Raw genomic sequence first — 14,766 nt, 5'->3', positions numbered from 1 at the left:
TAATCTTTCTTTTTCTAATCTTTCCTTTGCAATACGTTCTTTTTGTGCGTTTTCTGTAGCTTCCTTTTGTAATCTTTCTTGAACAATACGCTCCTTTTCTGCTTTTTCTTTAAGTTCTTTGTCTAATTTTTCCTTCTCAATACGTTCTTTTTCAACACGTTCCTTTTCTAATCTTTCTTTTTATAATCTTTCTTTTTCAATTACGTTCCTTTTCTGCTTTTTCTTTTTCTAATCTTTCTTTTTCTGCTTTTTCTTTAGCTTCTTTTTCGAGTCTTTCTTTTTCGAGTCTTTCTTTTTCGTCACGTTCTCTTTCTTGTTTCTCTTTTTCTAATTTTTCTTTTTGAAGACGTTCCTTTTCTACATGTTCTTTTTCTAATCTTTCTTTTTCTAATCTTTCTTTTTCTAACCTTTCTTTTTCTAATCTTTCCTTTTCTAATCTTTCCTTTTCTAATCTTTCTTTTTCTAATCTTTCTTTTTCTAATCTTTCTTTTTCTAATCTTTCTTTTTCGAGTCTTTCTTTTTCAACACGTTCTTTTTCAGCACGTTCCTTGTCTAATCTTTCCTTTTCAGCACGTTCTTTATCCAATCTTTCCTTTTCAGCACGTTCCTTGTCTAAGCTTTCCTTTTCTAATTTCTCTTTTTCCAATCTTTCCTTTTCAGCACGCTCTTTAGCCAATCTTTCCTTTTCTAATTTTTCTTTTTTCTAATTTTTTCTTTTTTCAACACGTTCCTTTTCAGCACGTTCCTTTTCTAATCTTTCTTTTTCTAGTTTCTCCTTTTCAATACGTTCTTTTTCTTTAGCCAATCTTTCTTTTTCTAGTTTTTCTTTTTCAAGACGGTCTTTTTCGGCACGTTCTTTTTCGGCACGTTCTTTTTCGGCACGTTCTTTTTCGGCACGTTCTTTTTCGGCACGTTCCTTTTCTAATTTCTCTTTTTCTAATCTTTCTTTTTCGACACGTTCCTTTTCAGCACGCTCCTTAGCCAATTTCTCTTTTTCTAATCTTTCTTTTTCGGCACGTTCTTTTTCAACAAGTTCTTTTTCTAATCTTTCTTTTTCGGCGAGTTCCTTTTCTAATCTTTCTTTTTCAGCACGATCTTTTTCAGCACGTTCCTTTTCTAGTTTTTCTTTCTCTAGACGTTCTTTTTCCAATTTTTCTTTTTCTAATTTTTTCTTTCTTTCTAATTCTTTTACTTTTTCCTCTTCTTCTTTTTCCCAGTCACCAAAGAGACTTGTAGATTGTTCTTGTTTTTGTTGATTATTTGATTTAGAGAACTGTTTTTCAATTGATTCAATATCAATAGATTTCTTTGTTGGTGTTGGTTCAGCTTTTTTAGTTGAGATTGGAACATTGAAAAGGTCATCCAATTCATTCTTGAAGTTTTGCTTTAATTCTTGTTTCTTTCTTTCTTTTTCCTCCTTTTTTCTTTTTTCCTCTTCTTCTTGTAAATAGATATCTTTTAAAAATTGATCTGCATCATCGATAGTTTCATTTGATTTAAATGATGCCTTTTGTTGCCCAATACTAATTTCATTCTTTTGGGGAGTTTTCTTTGTTGGAACGGTTTTAAAAAACATATCATCAGTTTTAAGACTATCATCACTTGAACCAAAAATATCAGTTTCTAAATTTGATGATGGTTTCTTTTGGCCAATTTTAATTGAAGCTTCTTGGTTTTTATTTTCTGAACCTAATACCCAATTATCCTTTTGCTTTTGTGATTGCTGTGGTTGTGGTTGTGGCTGTTTCTTTTGAAGTTGGGCTGGTTTATTTATGTTACTATTGTTTGATTTAAAATTAAAATCGGTGGATAAAAATGAATTAATGTCGAATTCATCAGTTTCAAATAAACTACTTTTAGATTTAGATTGATTTACTGGAGATGGTGGGTTTGATGAAAGTAAAGTTTCACTTAATAGAGAATCACTAAAAATTGAAAGTGACTCCTTTTTATTAGCTGTGGTTGGTTTTTTTATGTTATTATTACTATTATTTTTAACCACTGGTTCATCAAAAATATTTTTTTCTAAATTATCACTACTCTTTTTGGGCACTGGACTTTGTGATGGGAATAAATCTTCTTCGCTGCCTCTTCTTTCAAAAAACTCATCTATTAATAAAAAAGTGTTAGTTTTTTAAAAAAAAATTTAAAAAAAAAGATTATGAAAAAAAACAAATAATTACATTTTTGATAAATATTAGTTGTAATGTATTTTTCGTTAATATTTGAAGATTCTAATTGCTTCATAAAACTATTGAAACTTGTGTTAACTGGAGATTCGTCACCTGATAAATCATAATTGCCATTATCAAATAAAATTGGGCTATTTGATGAATCTTCACGTTTAAGTGTTGGGTTTTTTGATGATAATTCAAATGATAGTAAAGGAGATTCTGGTTCGAATATTGATTCTTTTTGTTGTTGTTGTTGTTGTTGCTGTTGTTTATTTTGTGATGACTGGGATTGGGTCTTATTATTGGTAGTTGTTGAAGTTGGTGTTACAGTTGTATCACTGATATTATCTTTTGTAGTTCTCTGTGAATCTGGTTCTGGTAATCTGTCTGTTAAAATTCTTGCATCATTTTTTGAAACTACTTTTGGAGGCTCATTGCTGTTGGAAGGTTCTATAGTTTCACCAAGTGGTTGTTGTGGTTGATTTGGGTCAGGCTCAAACCATCCCTTAAAAAGATTTTTAAACATCTTTATAAACTATGTTTTTATAATAAAAACAAAAAGATGTTGTTATAATTGATTACAAGTGTAATTATAGTACAAAAATAAATATAAAATAAAAAAAAACTTACAAAAAAAATTTAATAAAATTTTTATTTTTTTTTATTTTTTTATTTTTTTATTTTTTTTTATTTTTTTTTTTATGCAACAAAACATGTCTATTATTATAATCATATTGTTTTTTATGATAAAAGCAATGAATCTCCAAAACAATTTTAAATTTCCTCTTAAAAAAATTAAATTTAAATATTTATTTTTAGAAATATTAAATGTTTGAGTGTGGGCTTCGAATTTGAATGATTAATTGATTTGATTTTGTGTTGTTCATTAAAAATTTTATAATGATCAAAATTAAAAAAAAAAAAAAGGAAATATCTTTAGTTTAACCATATTTATTTTATTCAATTTTTTATAAACCAATTTTAATATTTAAAAAGAAACTACTTGTTTGGGGTGATTTTAATATAACAGGCATTGAATTATATTCAAATACAAATGGTAATCTGATTGTATATAAATGATCTTTTTCTAAAGGTATATATTTATCGATTGTAAAATTCCATTTATCTGATAGTTGCTTTTCGTGTTGAGATATTTCGACACAAATGTTTATAGATAGATCGTTGATTGGTGAGTTGATATATACCTTTGCTAGTTGAGAATAGTATTGACAATCTGAATGTTTACATTCCTCCATAATTGGTTTTTGGAAGAAGAATTGTAAAAGGTGATTATCCTTAACCATTTCAATAAAGAATTTTCTACTTTTCTTTTTCTCAATAAACCTGTGACCTGTTGGGCATTGATATTCAAATGATAACTTACCATATAAATCTTGATTATTTAAATTGTTTAAACTATTACCACTGCCTGTTGATGTATTATTACTTTTGTTATTATTATTATTATTATTATTATTATTATTATTATTATTATTATTATTATTATTATTATTATTATTATTATTATTATTATTATTATTATTTATATTATTATTGTTTAATAAATTATTTTGTGGTCTATTTAAAATTGTTAAAATTTTTCTTAAGCCCCATTCTTGAAGAATTGGTTCACTATTACCAACATAAAATGAATTATCGTTGGTGTATGGCAACGCAAAGGAGGTTCTATTTTGTTGACCATAATCTAAAATACTGATCCATGGATAAGGTGTTGTATATTCTTGTAAATCGTATGATTTACATGGTATAAAAGAAACTAAGGTATTTGGTACTGATAACGTTTTAACTTGCTTACAACACTGTTGTTGATAAAATAATAAATTTCCATATTCTATTTCAAATATATCCTCACGCAATGAAGTTGTTCTACCACAATTACATGTTGCCCTAGTTCTATAGCCAGATGAATGTAGTCTAGTTTCAATAACTGAAGATGAAATCGATAGAGGCGAGCCAATACCAGTTGATGATGATGATGGTAAGTTTGGTGAAATATTCATTTCTTTTGATAATAATTTAAGCTGATTTGGAATGGGTGATAATACTATTGGTTTAGGTGGCGGCATACAACTATTTATTAATGGTGGAACATTATGAGTTTTTAAATTACAAATTTTTCCAGATAAACTCTCTTCTTCACATAATCTTTTTCCTCTTTTCCAAATTTGATCACACTCCATTTTCAAAAAATCTACACTAAACTCTAAAGATGGTCCAGATGCATTGAAACAAATAATTTTAATTGCTTTTGCTAATCTGCTTTGGTGTATTTTCAATCCATATGAAACTGGTAAATTTTCTTGATATTGATCTAAAGATATCTTATTATTTTTTATACATAATCTAAATAATAAAAAAGATAAAAGTTAATTTTAATGAAAAATATTAAAAATATATTATTATGCTTTATAATTACTTTTTAGAAAATATTAAATCAGTTTCAATAAATTTTTTTAAAATATTTAAATCTTGTTTTGGTGATGATGAAGAGCCTGGTGATATTTTATTATTGCTGTTATTGTTGTGGTTGTTGTTGCTATTATTGTTATTACTATTAGTTGATAAAGAATCAAATAAACTTGAAAGATGTGAAACTATAAACTCCCATTGAGAATATTCCATTAATTTTAATTTTGAATTTAATAAAACATTTCTAAAACTATTAATACATGCTAATGGAATATTAAAATAATTTGATTCATATGTTGACACCAACTGTGAATAGTACCTATATTGCTTAGGAAATGCCAATGTATTTAAATCCTGATTAAAAAGTGTTTGGATTGTATTACTTGAAATCTGGTAGAGTCTTAATAATCTAACCAATGGTCTATTTAATTCAATTAAAAACAATGGTATAGGTTGTTGTTGTTGTTGTTGTTGTTGTGATTGTGGTGGTTGTGCTGGAAAATCTTTTTTATTTAAATAATTTGTTACACTTGTAAACAAATTAAAATTTTTTAATATTAATAAAACCTGTTTCTTTAGTGACTCTTCTAACTTTAAGTGGCTATCTCTTTGATAGTTTTCATTTAAATCTTTTAATAAAAATATTTGAAGTATTGGTATTGATTTGCCTGGTGTGATAAAAGTAAATGGTTGGGGTAAATTTAATTTATTAATTAATAGATTGTTAATTGAAGGTGCTATAGCTTGTTTAACATGTTTTAAAATTTTGAAAATTTTAAAATATTCTAGTTTAATTGTTAAATTTTCAAACACCAACTATAAAAATAAAATTAGTTTTTTATTCAAAATACTATTTATAAATTATATTTTTAAAAAACTTACAAATATTATATTACAGATATGAAACATAAATAATAATGATTTTAAATAAATAAAATCACCATCCTCTAACCACTTTTCAATTTCTAACGGTGTCATATTTTCAATTGAATTCCATAGATCGGTAAATAATTGGGTATCTTGAAAAGAATTTAAATTTATATATACATTATCTTTTTCAACATCATTATAAATTTCTAACTTTACTGTTTCATCTGGAGTATGTTTATTAAAATTTATTTTAATATCCTATATTTAAAAAACTATTAGTACTCAATGATGATATTAATTATATATAATATATAATTATTAAAAATAAATACATACATGAAACACTGCTTTTTCAGCCATTTTATTTAAAAATAATGATTTTCCCTTTGAGGAATCACCAATTACACCTATAATACATGGTGATCCTTTATTTTGAATTTGTTGCTGATTAATCTTTTTTTGCTGTTGTGGTAGCTGCTGAGATTGCTGTAAATGAGGTTGCTGAGATTGCTGTTGTATTGGTATTTGATAATGTTGTTGAAACTTTTGATGAGGTTGATTTATTTCATTTTGTTTGAAATCAATTTTATTACTATTAATACTATTGTTATTGCTATTATTATTATTTACATTACTAAATTTTTGTTGAGGTGATGGTGGTTGTTGTTTTGTTGGGGTCCGTTTTTTTTGGTCCACATTCATGTTTCTATAAAGTTAAAGTGTTAAAAAATGTTGTAATAAATGAAAAAAAAAAAAATTAAAAATGAAAAGAAAAAAAAATTAAAAAAATTAAAAAATGAAAAATAAAAAAAAAAAATAATTAAAAAAAAAAATTTATAATAAAAAGTTCAAATTAAATATATTTAGTAAAAATATTTTTTTTATATAAATCAAAGAGAGATGTAATTAATATATCTTTGATTGATAAATTGTTTATTGTTTTATGATAAAATAGGGTTTTTTTTTGACAAAAAAGGTATAAAAAAATTTTATATTTTATGCATAAATAATAATGGGAAATAATAAATAAAAAAATAAATAAACTTTCTTCAAAAATTACTTGATTTCTTTAAATCCAACATGGAATTAATTTAAACGAATTTTCTCAAAAAAAAAATAGCCCACACACATTTTTATATAAATATTTTAAAATTAAGATCTTTTAAATTATTATGTTTAAATAAAATAATTATACAAATAAATGTAAATATAAATATCTAAACTAAAGAAAAAATGAAAAGAAAAATGAAAATAGGAAAAAAAAAGTTATATATATTTATAATTTTTTTTTATTTTTTTTTTATTTTTTTTTTTTTTTGAACCGAAAAATTTTTTTAATTTTTTTTTTTTTATTTTGTTTTTTAATTTTATTTTTAACATTATTATTTTTAATATAAATTATAAAAAAAGATGTTTCAAGAAGAAATTGCAAAACAATTATCAGCTATCACTGAAATTGAAGCATCAAAGATTTTAGAATGCATTGAGTCAACTAAAAATAAAGAATTAGCAGATTTTGCAGTTCCAATCCCAAAATTAAATAAATTTAAGAAATTAGTTGGCAAACCAGATCAATTAGCTCAAGATTTCGCAACAAAGATTCAATTAAATGACAATATCAAAGAGGTTAGTGTCAGTGGTACCTATTTAAATTTCAAAGTTAATCGTTTAATTCAAGTTAACAACATTCTTAAAGAAGTCATTGAAAAGAAAGAACGTTATGGTTTAACAAATCAAGGTGCAGGTAAAAAGATTATTGTCGAATTTTCATCACCAAATATTGCCAAACCATTCCACGCTGGTCATTTACGTTCAACCATTATTGGTAACTTTATGATCAAAATTTTCAAAGCACTTGGTTATGAAACTGTTTCAATGAATTATTTAGGTGATTGGGGTAAACAATATGGTTTATTAGCTGTTGGTTTCGGTAAATATGGTTCAGAAGAAGAATTAGAAGCTGATCCAATCAAACACCTTTACAATGTTTACGTTAAAATCAATGCTGATGCCGAAGCTGAAGAAGAAAAGAAAAAAGCTGGCGAAGTCGTCGAATCTACCATTCACGATAAAGCTCGTGCCTACTTTAAACGTATGGAAGATGGTGACAAAGAAGCCTTATCACTTTGGGAACGTTTCCGTGATCTTTCAATTATCAAATATAAAGACATTTACAGTCGTCTCAATGTAGATTTTGATATTTATTCAGGTGAAAGTAAAGTATCTGAGGGTATGGATGTCGAATTTAAAAAATTAGAATCAATGAATTTATTAGAAGAATCACAAGGTGCTAAAGTTGTTGATTTATCAGTAAGTATAAATAATAATAATATATTTCAAATATTTTATGTATATTAATATTTTCTTTTTTTTTTTTTTTTTTTTATTACAGAAAGAAAAACTTGGTAAAGTTTTAGTTCAAAAAACTGATGGTACTACACTTTATATTACTCGTGATATTGCTGCTGCCGTCGATCGTAAAAATAATATTGGTTTCGATAAAATGTATTATGTTGTTGCATCACAACAAGATCATCATTTCCGTCAATTATTTGCAGTTTTAAATAAAATGAAATATGATTGGACCAAAGATCTTACTCACATTAATTATGGTATGGTTAAAGGTATGTCAACTCGTAAAGGTACTGTTGTTTTCCTTGAAGATATGTTAAACAAAACCAAAAAGAAAATGTTAAATATCATGAAAGAAAACCAACAAAAATTCGCCGAAATTGAAGATCCAGAAAAAGTTTCAGATACTCTTGGTTTATCAGCTATCGTCATTCAAGATTTCAATGCTAAACGTAGTAAAGATTACGATTTCAACTGGGACCGTATGTTAAAATCAGATGGTGATACCGGTGTTTATCTTCAATATGCCCATGCTCGTCTCTGTTCTGTTGAACGTAAATCTGGTTGTCAATTCAACCCAGAAGCCAATTTAATGCTCTTAACCGAACCAGAAGCTTTCAATCTTGGTATTCAAATCGGTAGATTCCCAGAAGTCATCCAAAACACCTTTACTCAAGTTGAACCATCCACCCTTGCTGGTTATCTCTTTGAATTATCTCATGCCGTTTCAGCTGCTCATAATGTTCTTTGGATTAAAGATCGTGAAAAAGATATCGCTGAAGCTCGTTTTGTTTTATTCTGGGCTGCTAGAACTGTTTTAAGCACTGGTTTATCATTATTAGGTTTAATTCCATTAGAAAAAATGTAAAAAAAATAAAATTAAAAAATATAAATAAATTTGACTAAAAAAGTTATCTTAAAATAGATATATTGTTTTTTTTTTATAATTTATACACTAATTTTTATTTAAATTATTTAGATATATGGTTTGTAAACTATATTCTTATTTTTTTATTTTCTAATTTTAGCAACTGGGAGGAGGAGTTGGTGAGTAATATTCTATATTAACCTTTCCATCATTTTGTATATTCTCTTCTTGTTCCTCTTCTTCTTGTTCTTTTTCTTGTTCTTTCTCCTCTTTTTTACTGATACTGCTATTCTCTTCACATTGATTTTTACTTTCAATTATTTTATTACTTGAGAAAATATCTTCATCATTACTACTGTTAAAATTTGTATGGTCAATTTCATTATTATTGTTATCTATATCATTATATTGATTATCTGTATTATTGTCTGTATTATTATCTGCATTTTTATCTGTATTATTGCTGTAATAGTTTTTATTTATATCTTCAATGCTACTTTTGTTTATATTGTCATTGCTATTTTGAAAGTTTGATTGTGAGGTTTTTAGAAGAGAGGAATGCATCCTTTTATTTGGAAACTGAGAGTAACCCATTGTACTTGGTATAAAGTTAAATGGTGAACTATTTAATCCCAACATGCCATCTCTGCTTGTTTTAAGTGATTTTACTTTATTACCATTAATAATTTGATCTTCATCAAATGAAAATGAAAAGTCTGAAATAAAACTTGAAGGTTGGCTTTCATTATTATTATTATAGTTATTATTATTATTATTATTGCTTATAGTAGAGTCATTATTAAAATCTTTGTTATTTTTATTTTTATTACTGTTACTATTATCACCCCTATTTATATTTTTTTTTGAATTGAGTTCACAATTGTTGTTATTATTTTTACAGTCATCATACATGTCAAAATTAAAAGAATCGATTTGATTGTTTTTTGAAGGTGATTTTAATTTTTTTGAAGGCGGGATGTTATCATGATAACTATCTATTTTGTTGGTAAATGTTAATTGTTGCTGATTTTTTTTACTTTTTTCTTCTAAAAAAGTTTTTATGTTAACGTTATTTTGTTGATTGTCAATATTGGTTGTTTTATTAGGAAATATATCAATATTGGTTTGAGATACTGGTGTATGTATTATATCTTCATCGATTGGATTGTAATGACTTTGTTCGAATTTTTCTAAAATTGATTTTTTAAAATTATTTTCATTATTATTAATATTATTATTGTTTATATTATTATTATTATTATTATTATTATTATTATTATTATTATTATTATTATTATATACATTAATATTTATATTATTATTATTATTAATATTATTATTTAAATTATTATCAATATTATTATGATTAGTCTCTGGGAAATTATTTGATTTAAAATTGAACTTGGCTGAACTAGATTGTAGATTTGTTGTGGGCTTATGAATAAACCCCTATTAATATAGTTAGTTAAAATAGTTTACTAAAAATAATAATATATTGATATATATAATATATATTTATACATACTAATGATACTTTTTGACTCCCAACTTTAACATTTAGTTTTTTGTTTGGAGACAGTCCTAATAAAAGGGCCACATGGGATTGTGGATCTACATTTGTAGGTATACTACCATTGTTATTATTACTATTATTACTATTTAAATTATTACTGTTAATACCCAAATTAAAATTATTTAAATTATGATTTAGACTATTACTTTTGATTTTATTTTGCATGCCTATGTAGTTTATTTAATAGAGGGGTATATAATGAAATAATGATATTGTTTTAATATGGTGTGTGGAGCCATTTAGAAAGAAATAATATTTTCCAAGAACTTTTTATTTAATTAAAATAAAATAAAAAAAATTAAAAAAATTTTTTTTTAAAAAAAAAAAAAATTTAAAAATTCCCATATTTTATTTTATTTCATTTCATTTATTTTTTATTTCGCTGTGGGTTCGAGATATGTCTCAAAATAAAAATGATATCATAATAATAGATTCCGATGAAGAGGATCATAAACCTACTACACCACTGCAGAATAATCAAAAAAGTAATAAACCAGATACATTTATAAATAATAGTAATTACAATAATCGAAAATATACTAATAATAGCAATAGCAATAGCAATAGCAATAAAAATAGTAATAACAGTATTGGAAATAGCAGCAGTAGTAAAACAAATAATAGTAACTCTCCAAAAAATATTTCAAAATCAAACTTACCCAAATATAATAGCGAACATAGAAGGAAATTTTTAGCAGAGATTCATGAAAAAAGATTGGGTATTGGTAAAAGCATTCAGTGTATAGAGATTGATGAGGACTTTTTTAGTGACAACAATAATATAGATGATATAAATAATAAATATATTGTAAAAGAGGAAAATAGTAATATAAATAAACCAGCCACAACAACAAAAACATCAGCATTACCAATACCAACAACAACAACAACAACAACTACAACAACAAATTTAAATAAAAACAATGTAAATAATTATAGCACCAATAACAATGTAAATAAAAGCACCACAAACACACCATTCGATTTTCAAGCATCATTAAAATTAAGAAAAGAAATTGATTCAATTCGAAACTCAAGACATCAAAGCTATAGAAATAATAAGCTTGGGCAAAAGAAAATGTATAGTTTAGATGATATAGAACAGTTAAAAAAAGATGAAAACAACCAAAGAATCATAGCAGCCTCAATGGATACTACCATTAAACCGCCTTCACATGGTGTGCATACAATTGATAATACTCTGCAACATCCTGAAGCAATAGGTAGAAAAGCACTAGAATTAACAAATACATTTAGAAAAACTCTGAATTTACCGCCATTATTATGGAATCAACCTGTTTATTTAGTTGGTGTTGAACATAGCAAAAGTATATACAATTCATAACCTATAACATAAATGTTATTAATCACACTAATATATTTTTTATTAATGTTCATATAGATATGGGTGAAAAAATAGAAGAGTTTGGGCATGGAGGATTTAAAGAAAGAGTAAAGAAATTTCCATTTAAGTTTAAAAGTGTTGGGGAAAATGTGGCATATACAAACTCAAGCAATGTTGCAGAGCACGCTGTAGATGGTTGGATCAACTCACCAGGTCATAGAAAGAATTTAGTTGGTAACTTTAATGTATGTTCTATTGGAGTATACAAAAACTCTGAAGGGTTTTGGTATTTAACTCAACTATTTGCTTTATGCTCATAAATAAAGAATAAAATTTTTCTTATTTTTTATTTATAAATAATAAATCGTAAATTTAGACCATTAAAAGATTAAATTTTTTTTTTTAATTTACTAAAAATAAAAACACTTATCACAAGAAATATATTCTTTATTGAAATCTTTTAAAAAATAGAGATTGGATAATAGTTCCAACATTTTTTTATAAAAAATCAAATTTATTTTTAAAATAATTTTGCTTATTTTTTTTTATTTTTTTTATTATTTTTTTTAAATTTTACTAAAATATTTATTTATTTTATAATAACAATGAATGAGCTACTATCATCTCTAATTAACTTTCAAGTAAATGAGGAGTTAAAAAACAGTAGTAATATTAGTGATAGGTAAGGACAATACAATACAACACAAAAATATAAATAATAGATTCATTAAAAGCATATTGGTGTTTTCTCTTTTTAACTATTTATTATAGATTATTATTTATAGTTTGGAATAATATATTTTTAAGAAATGAAATTCATAAACATATTTTAAAGTTTATTGAACATGGGGTTGTAAAACTTGATAAAGCATGTTACGACAAGTATAAAGATATATCATATATAACAACACTTAAGTGGAATGGTGATACACTACCTGATAAAAATGAATTTCCACCATTTTTGACAGATTTATATTTGTACTCAAAATTTAATATGTTACCAATAACACTACCAAATAGTCTTACATCACTCACATTCGGTAATGATTTTAACAAATTAATTAAACCCGGCTCATTACCAAATAGTCTTACATCACTCACATTCGGTCATAAATTTAACCAAGTAGTTACACCCGGCTCATTACCAAATAGTCTCACAACACTCACATTCGGTACTGATTTTAACAAAGTAATTAAACCCGGATCATTACCAAATACTCTCACAACACTTACATTCGGTGATAATTTTAACAAAGTATTTAAACCCGGCTCATTACCAAATAGTCTCACAACACTCACATTCGGTTATGATTTTAACAAAGTATTTAAACCCGGACCATTACCTAATAGTCTCACAACACTCACATTCGGTACTAATTTTAACCAAGTATTTAAACCCGGATCATTACCAAATGGTCTCAGAACACTCACATTCGGTGATAATTTTAACCAAGTAGTTACACCCGGCTCATTACCAAATAGTCTTACATCACTCACATTCGTTGATGACTTTAACCAAGTATTTATACCTGGCTCATTACCAAATAGTCTCACAACACTCACGCTCGGTCATGAATTTAACCAAGTAGTTCCACCCGGCACATTACCAAATAATCTCACAACACTCACATTCAGTTTTAGATTTAACCAAGTAATTCTACCCGGCTCATTACCAAATAGTCTCACAACACTCACATTCGGTTATTGTTTTGACAAAGCAGTTCTACCCGGTTCATTACCAAATAGTCTTACATCACTCACATTCGGTAATGAATTTAACCAAGTAGTTATACCCGGCTCATTACCAAATAGTCTCACAACACTCACATTCGGTGAAAATTTTAACCAAGTAATTAATCCCGGATCATTACCAAATAATCTCACAACACTCACATTCAGTGATAATTTTAACCAAGTAATTAATCCCGGCTCATTACCAAATAGTCTCACAACACTCACATTCGGTCATGATTTTAACAAAGTAATTAAACCCGAATCATTACCAAATAGTCTCACAACACTCACATTCGGTGAAAATTTTGACCAAGTAGTTACACCCGGCTCATTACCAAATAGTCTCACAACACTCACATTCGGTCATAATTTTAACCAAGTAGTTCCACCTGGCTCATTACCAAATAATCTCACAACACTCACACTCAGTTTTAGATTTAACCAAGTAGTTATACCCGGTTCATTACCAAATAGTCTTACATCACTCACATTCGGTGATAATTTTAACCAAGTAGTTACACCCGGATCATTACCAAATAGTCTTACATCACTCACATTCGGTCATGATTTTAACAAAGAATTTAAACCCGGCTCATTACCAAATGGTCTCAGAACACTCACACTCGGTTATAAATTTAACCAAGTAATTAAACCCGGCTCATTACCAAATACAATGAGAGCATCTGGTTTTAAGCATCCATTTATGTCTTTTTGTAACATGTTAAGTAATTAACTATTAAATAAAATAATCAGTCATGTTTAATATTTTCCATACCAAATAGTCTCACAACACTCACATTCGCTCGTAGTTTTAACCAAGTAGTTACACCAGGTTCATTACCATCATCTTCTTTACCAGTTGTAGTGGAATTATCTAAACTTTTATTAATAGTTGAATTATTTGTACTATTATTATCATTATTTTTTATTATTATTTTTTGTAAAATAGGGTTATATTTTCTCCTCAAAGTCATCATATATTTATCATTAAAAAATAATTTTTATTTTATTAATTTTTTTCTTACATTATTAAAACAGGCCTGAAAAAAACAATAATAATAAATTAATCAAATTTTTGATTATTGGTAAAGATGAGTGGTAATAGTGGTATTCTAAATAGCAATAGATAAATAATAAAAATAAAATAGTCAGAGTTTCTATCAGAAGTAAGCAAGATATCATTAAAGAGGTTTCAACATGATACTCAACAATATTGGAAAACTATATCGATAAAGATGAGGTAAGCCATACTGTCACCCCCTCAAACACTCATATTTTCGTGTTTTTCGTTTATCTAACCACTTTTTTTTAAAATTTTTTTTTTTTTAATTTTAATTATTTTTTGATTACTTTTTAAAATTTTTTTATTTTTAATTTATTCATCTTTTTATAATATTCATAGTATTTAGATGTAATCAAA

At 26.0% G+C, this 14,766-nt stretch overlaps 3 protein-coding genes across 3 annotated transcripts; 2 read left to right on the top strand and 1 right to left on the bottom strand.

Annotated features, from left to right (window-relative positions):
- Window positions 1–2,815: 2,815 nt before the first annotated feature.
- Window positions 2,816–10,017, bottom strand: DICPUDRAFT_53257 (uncharacterized protein). The gene is made up of 5 exons (XM_003284869.1): window positions 9,870–10,017; window positions 5,811–5,899; window positions 5,487–5,732; window positions 4,612–5,420; window positions 2,816–4,538 (listed from the first exon to the last, which is right to left on the bottom strand). The coding sequence occupies exons 2-5, from the start codon at window positions 5,832–5,834 to the stop codon at window positions 3,143–3,145; spliced, it is 2,475 nt and encodes an 824-aa protein (XP_003284917.1). The 5' UTR covers window positions 5,835–5,899; window positions 9,870–10,017; the 3' UTR covers window positions 2,816–3,142.
- Window positions 10,018–10,664: 647 nt separating this feature from the next.
- DICPUDRAFT_148783 (uncharacterized protein) lies at window positions 10,665–11,932 on the top strand (the record flags this gene model as incomplete). The annotated part of the gene is made up of 2 exons (XM_003284898.1): window positions 10,665–11,595; window positions 11,670–11,932. The coding sequence occupies 2 exons, from the start codon at window positions 10,665–10,667 to the stop codon at window positions 11,930–11,932; spliced, it is 1,194 nt and encodes a 397-aa protein (XP_003284946.1).
- A 674-nt stretch (window positions 11,933–12,606) lies between these two features.
- On the top strand, window positions 12,607–14,079 carry DICPUDRAFT_28428 (uncharacterized protein; the record flags this gene model as incomplete). The annotated part of the gene is made up of 1 exon (XM_003284897.1): window positions 12,607–14,079. One exon carries the CDS (start codon window positions 12,607–12,609, stop codon window positions 14,077–14,079), a length of 1,473 nt encoding a protein of 490 aa, XP_003284945.1.
- Window positions 14,080–14,766: the final 687 nt, after the last annotated feature.

The sequence above is a fragment of the Dictyostelium purpureum genome (genome assembly GCF_000190715.1).
Source record: "Dictyostelium purpureum unplaced genomic scaffold DICPUscaffold_34, whole genome shotgun sequence".
Lineage (NCBI taxonomy): Eukaryota > Evosea > Eumycetozoa > Dictyosteliales > Dictyosteliaceae > Dictyostelium > Dictyostelium purpureum.
The sequence above is the reverse complement of the archived record's forward strand: the minus strand, read 5'-3'. Positions and strand labels throughout refer to the sequence as shown.

Coding starts and splice junctions, on each gene's coding strand:
- DICPUDRAFT_53257 (XM_003284869.1), bottom strand. CDS start 5,834: ATGGCTGAAAAAGCAGTGTTTCAT. Junction 5,733..5,810: donor CTGAAAAAGCAGTGTTTCAT/GTATGTATTTAT, acceptor TTTTAAATATAG/GATATTAAAATAAATTTTAA. Junction 4,539..4,611: donor GATTTAATATTTTCTAAAAA/GTAATTATAAAG, acceptor TTTATTATTTAG/ATTATGTATAAAAAATAATA.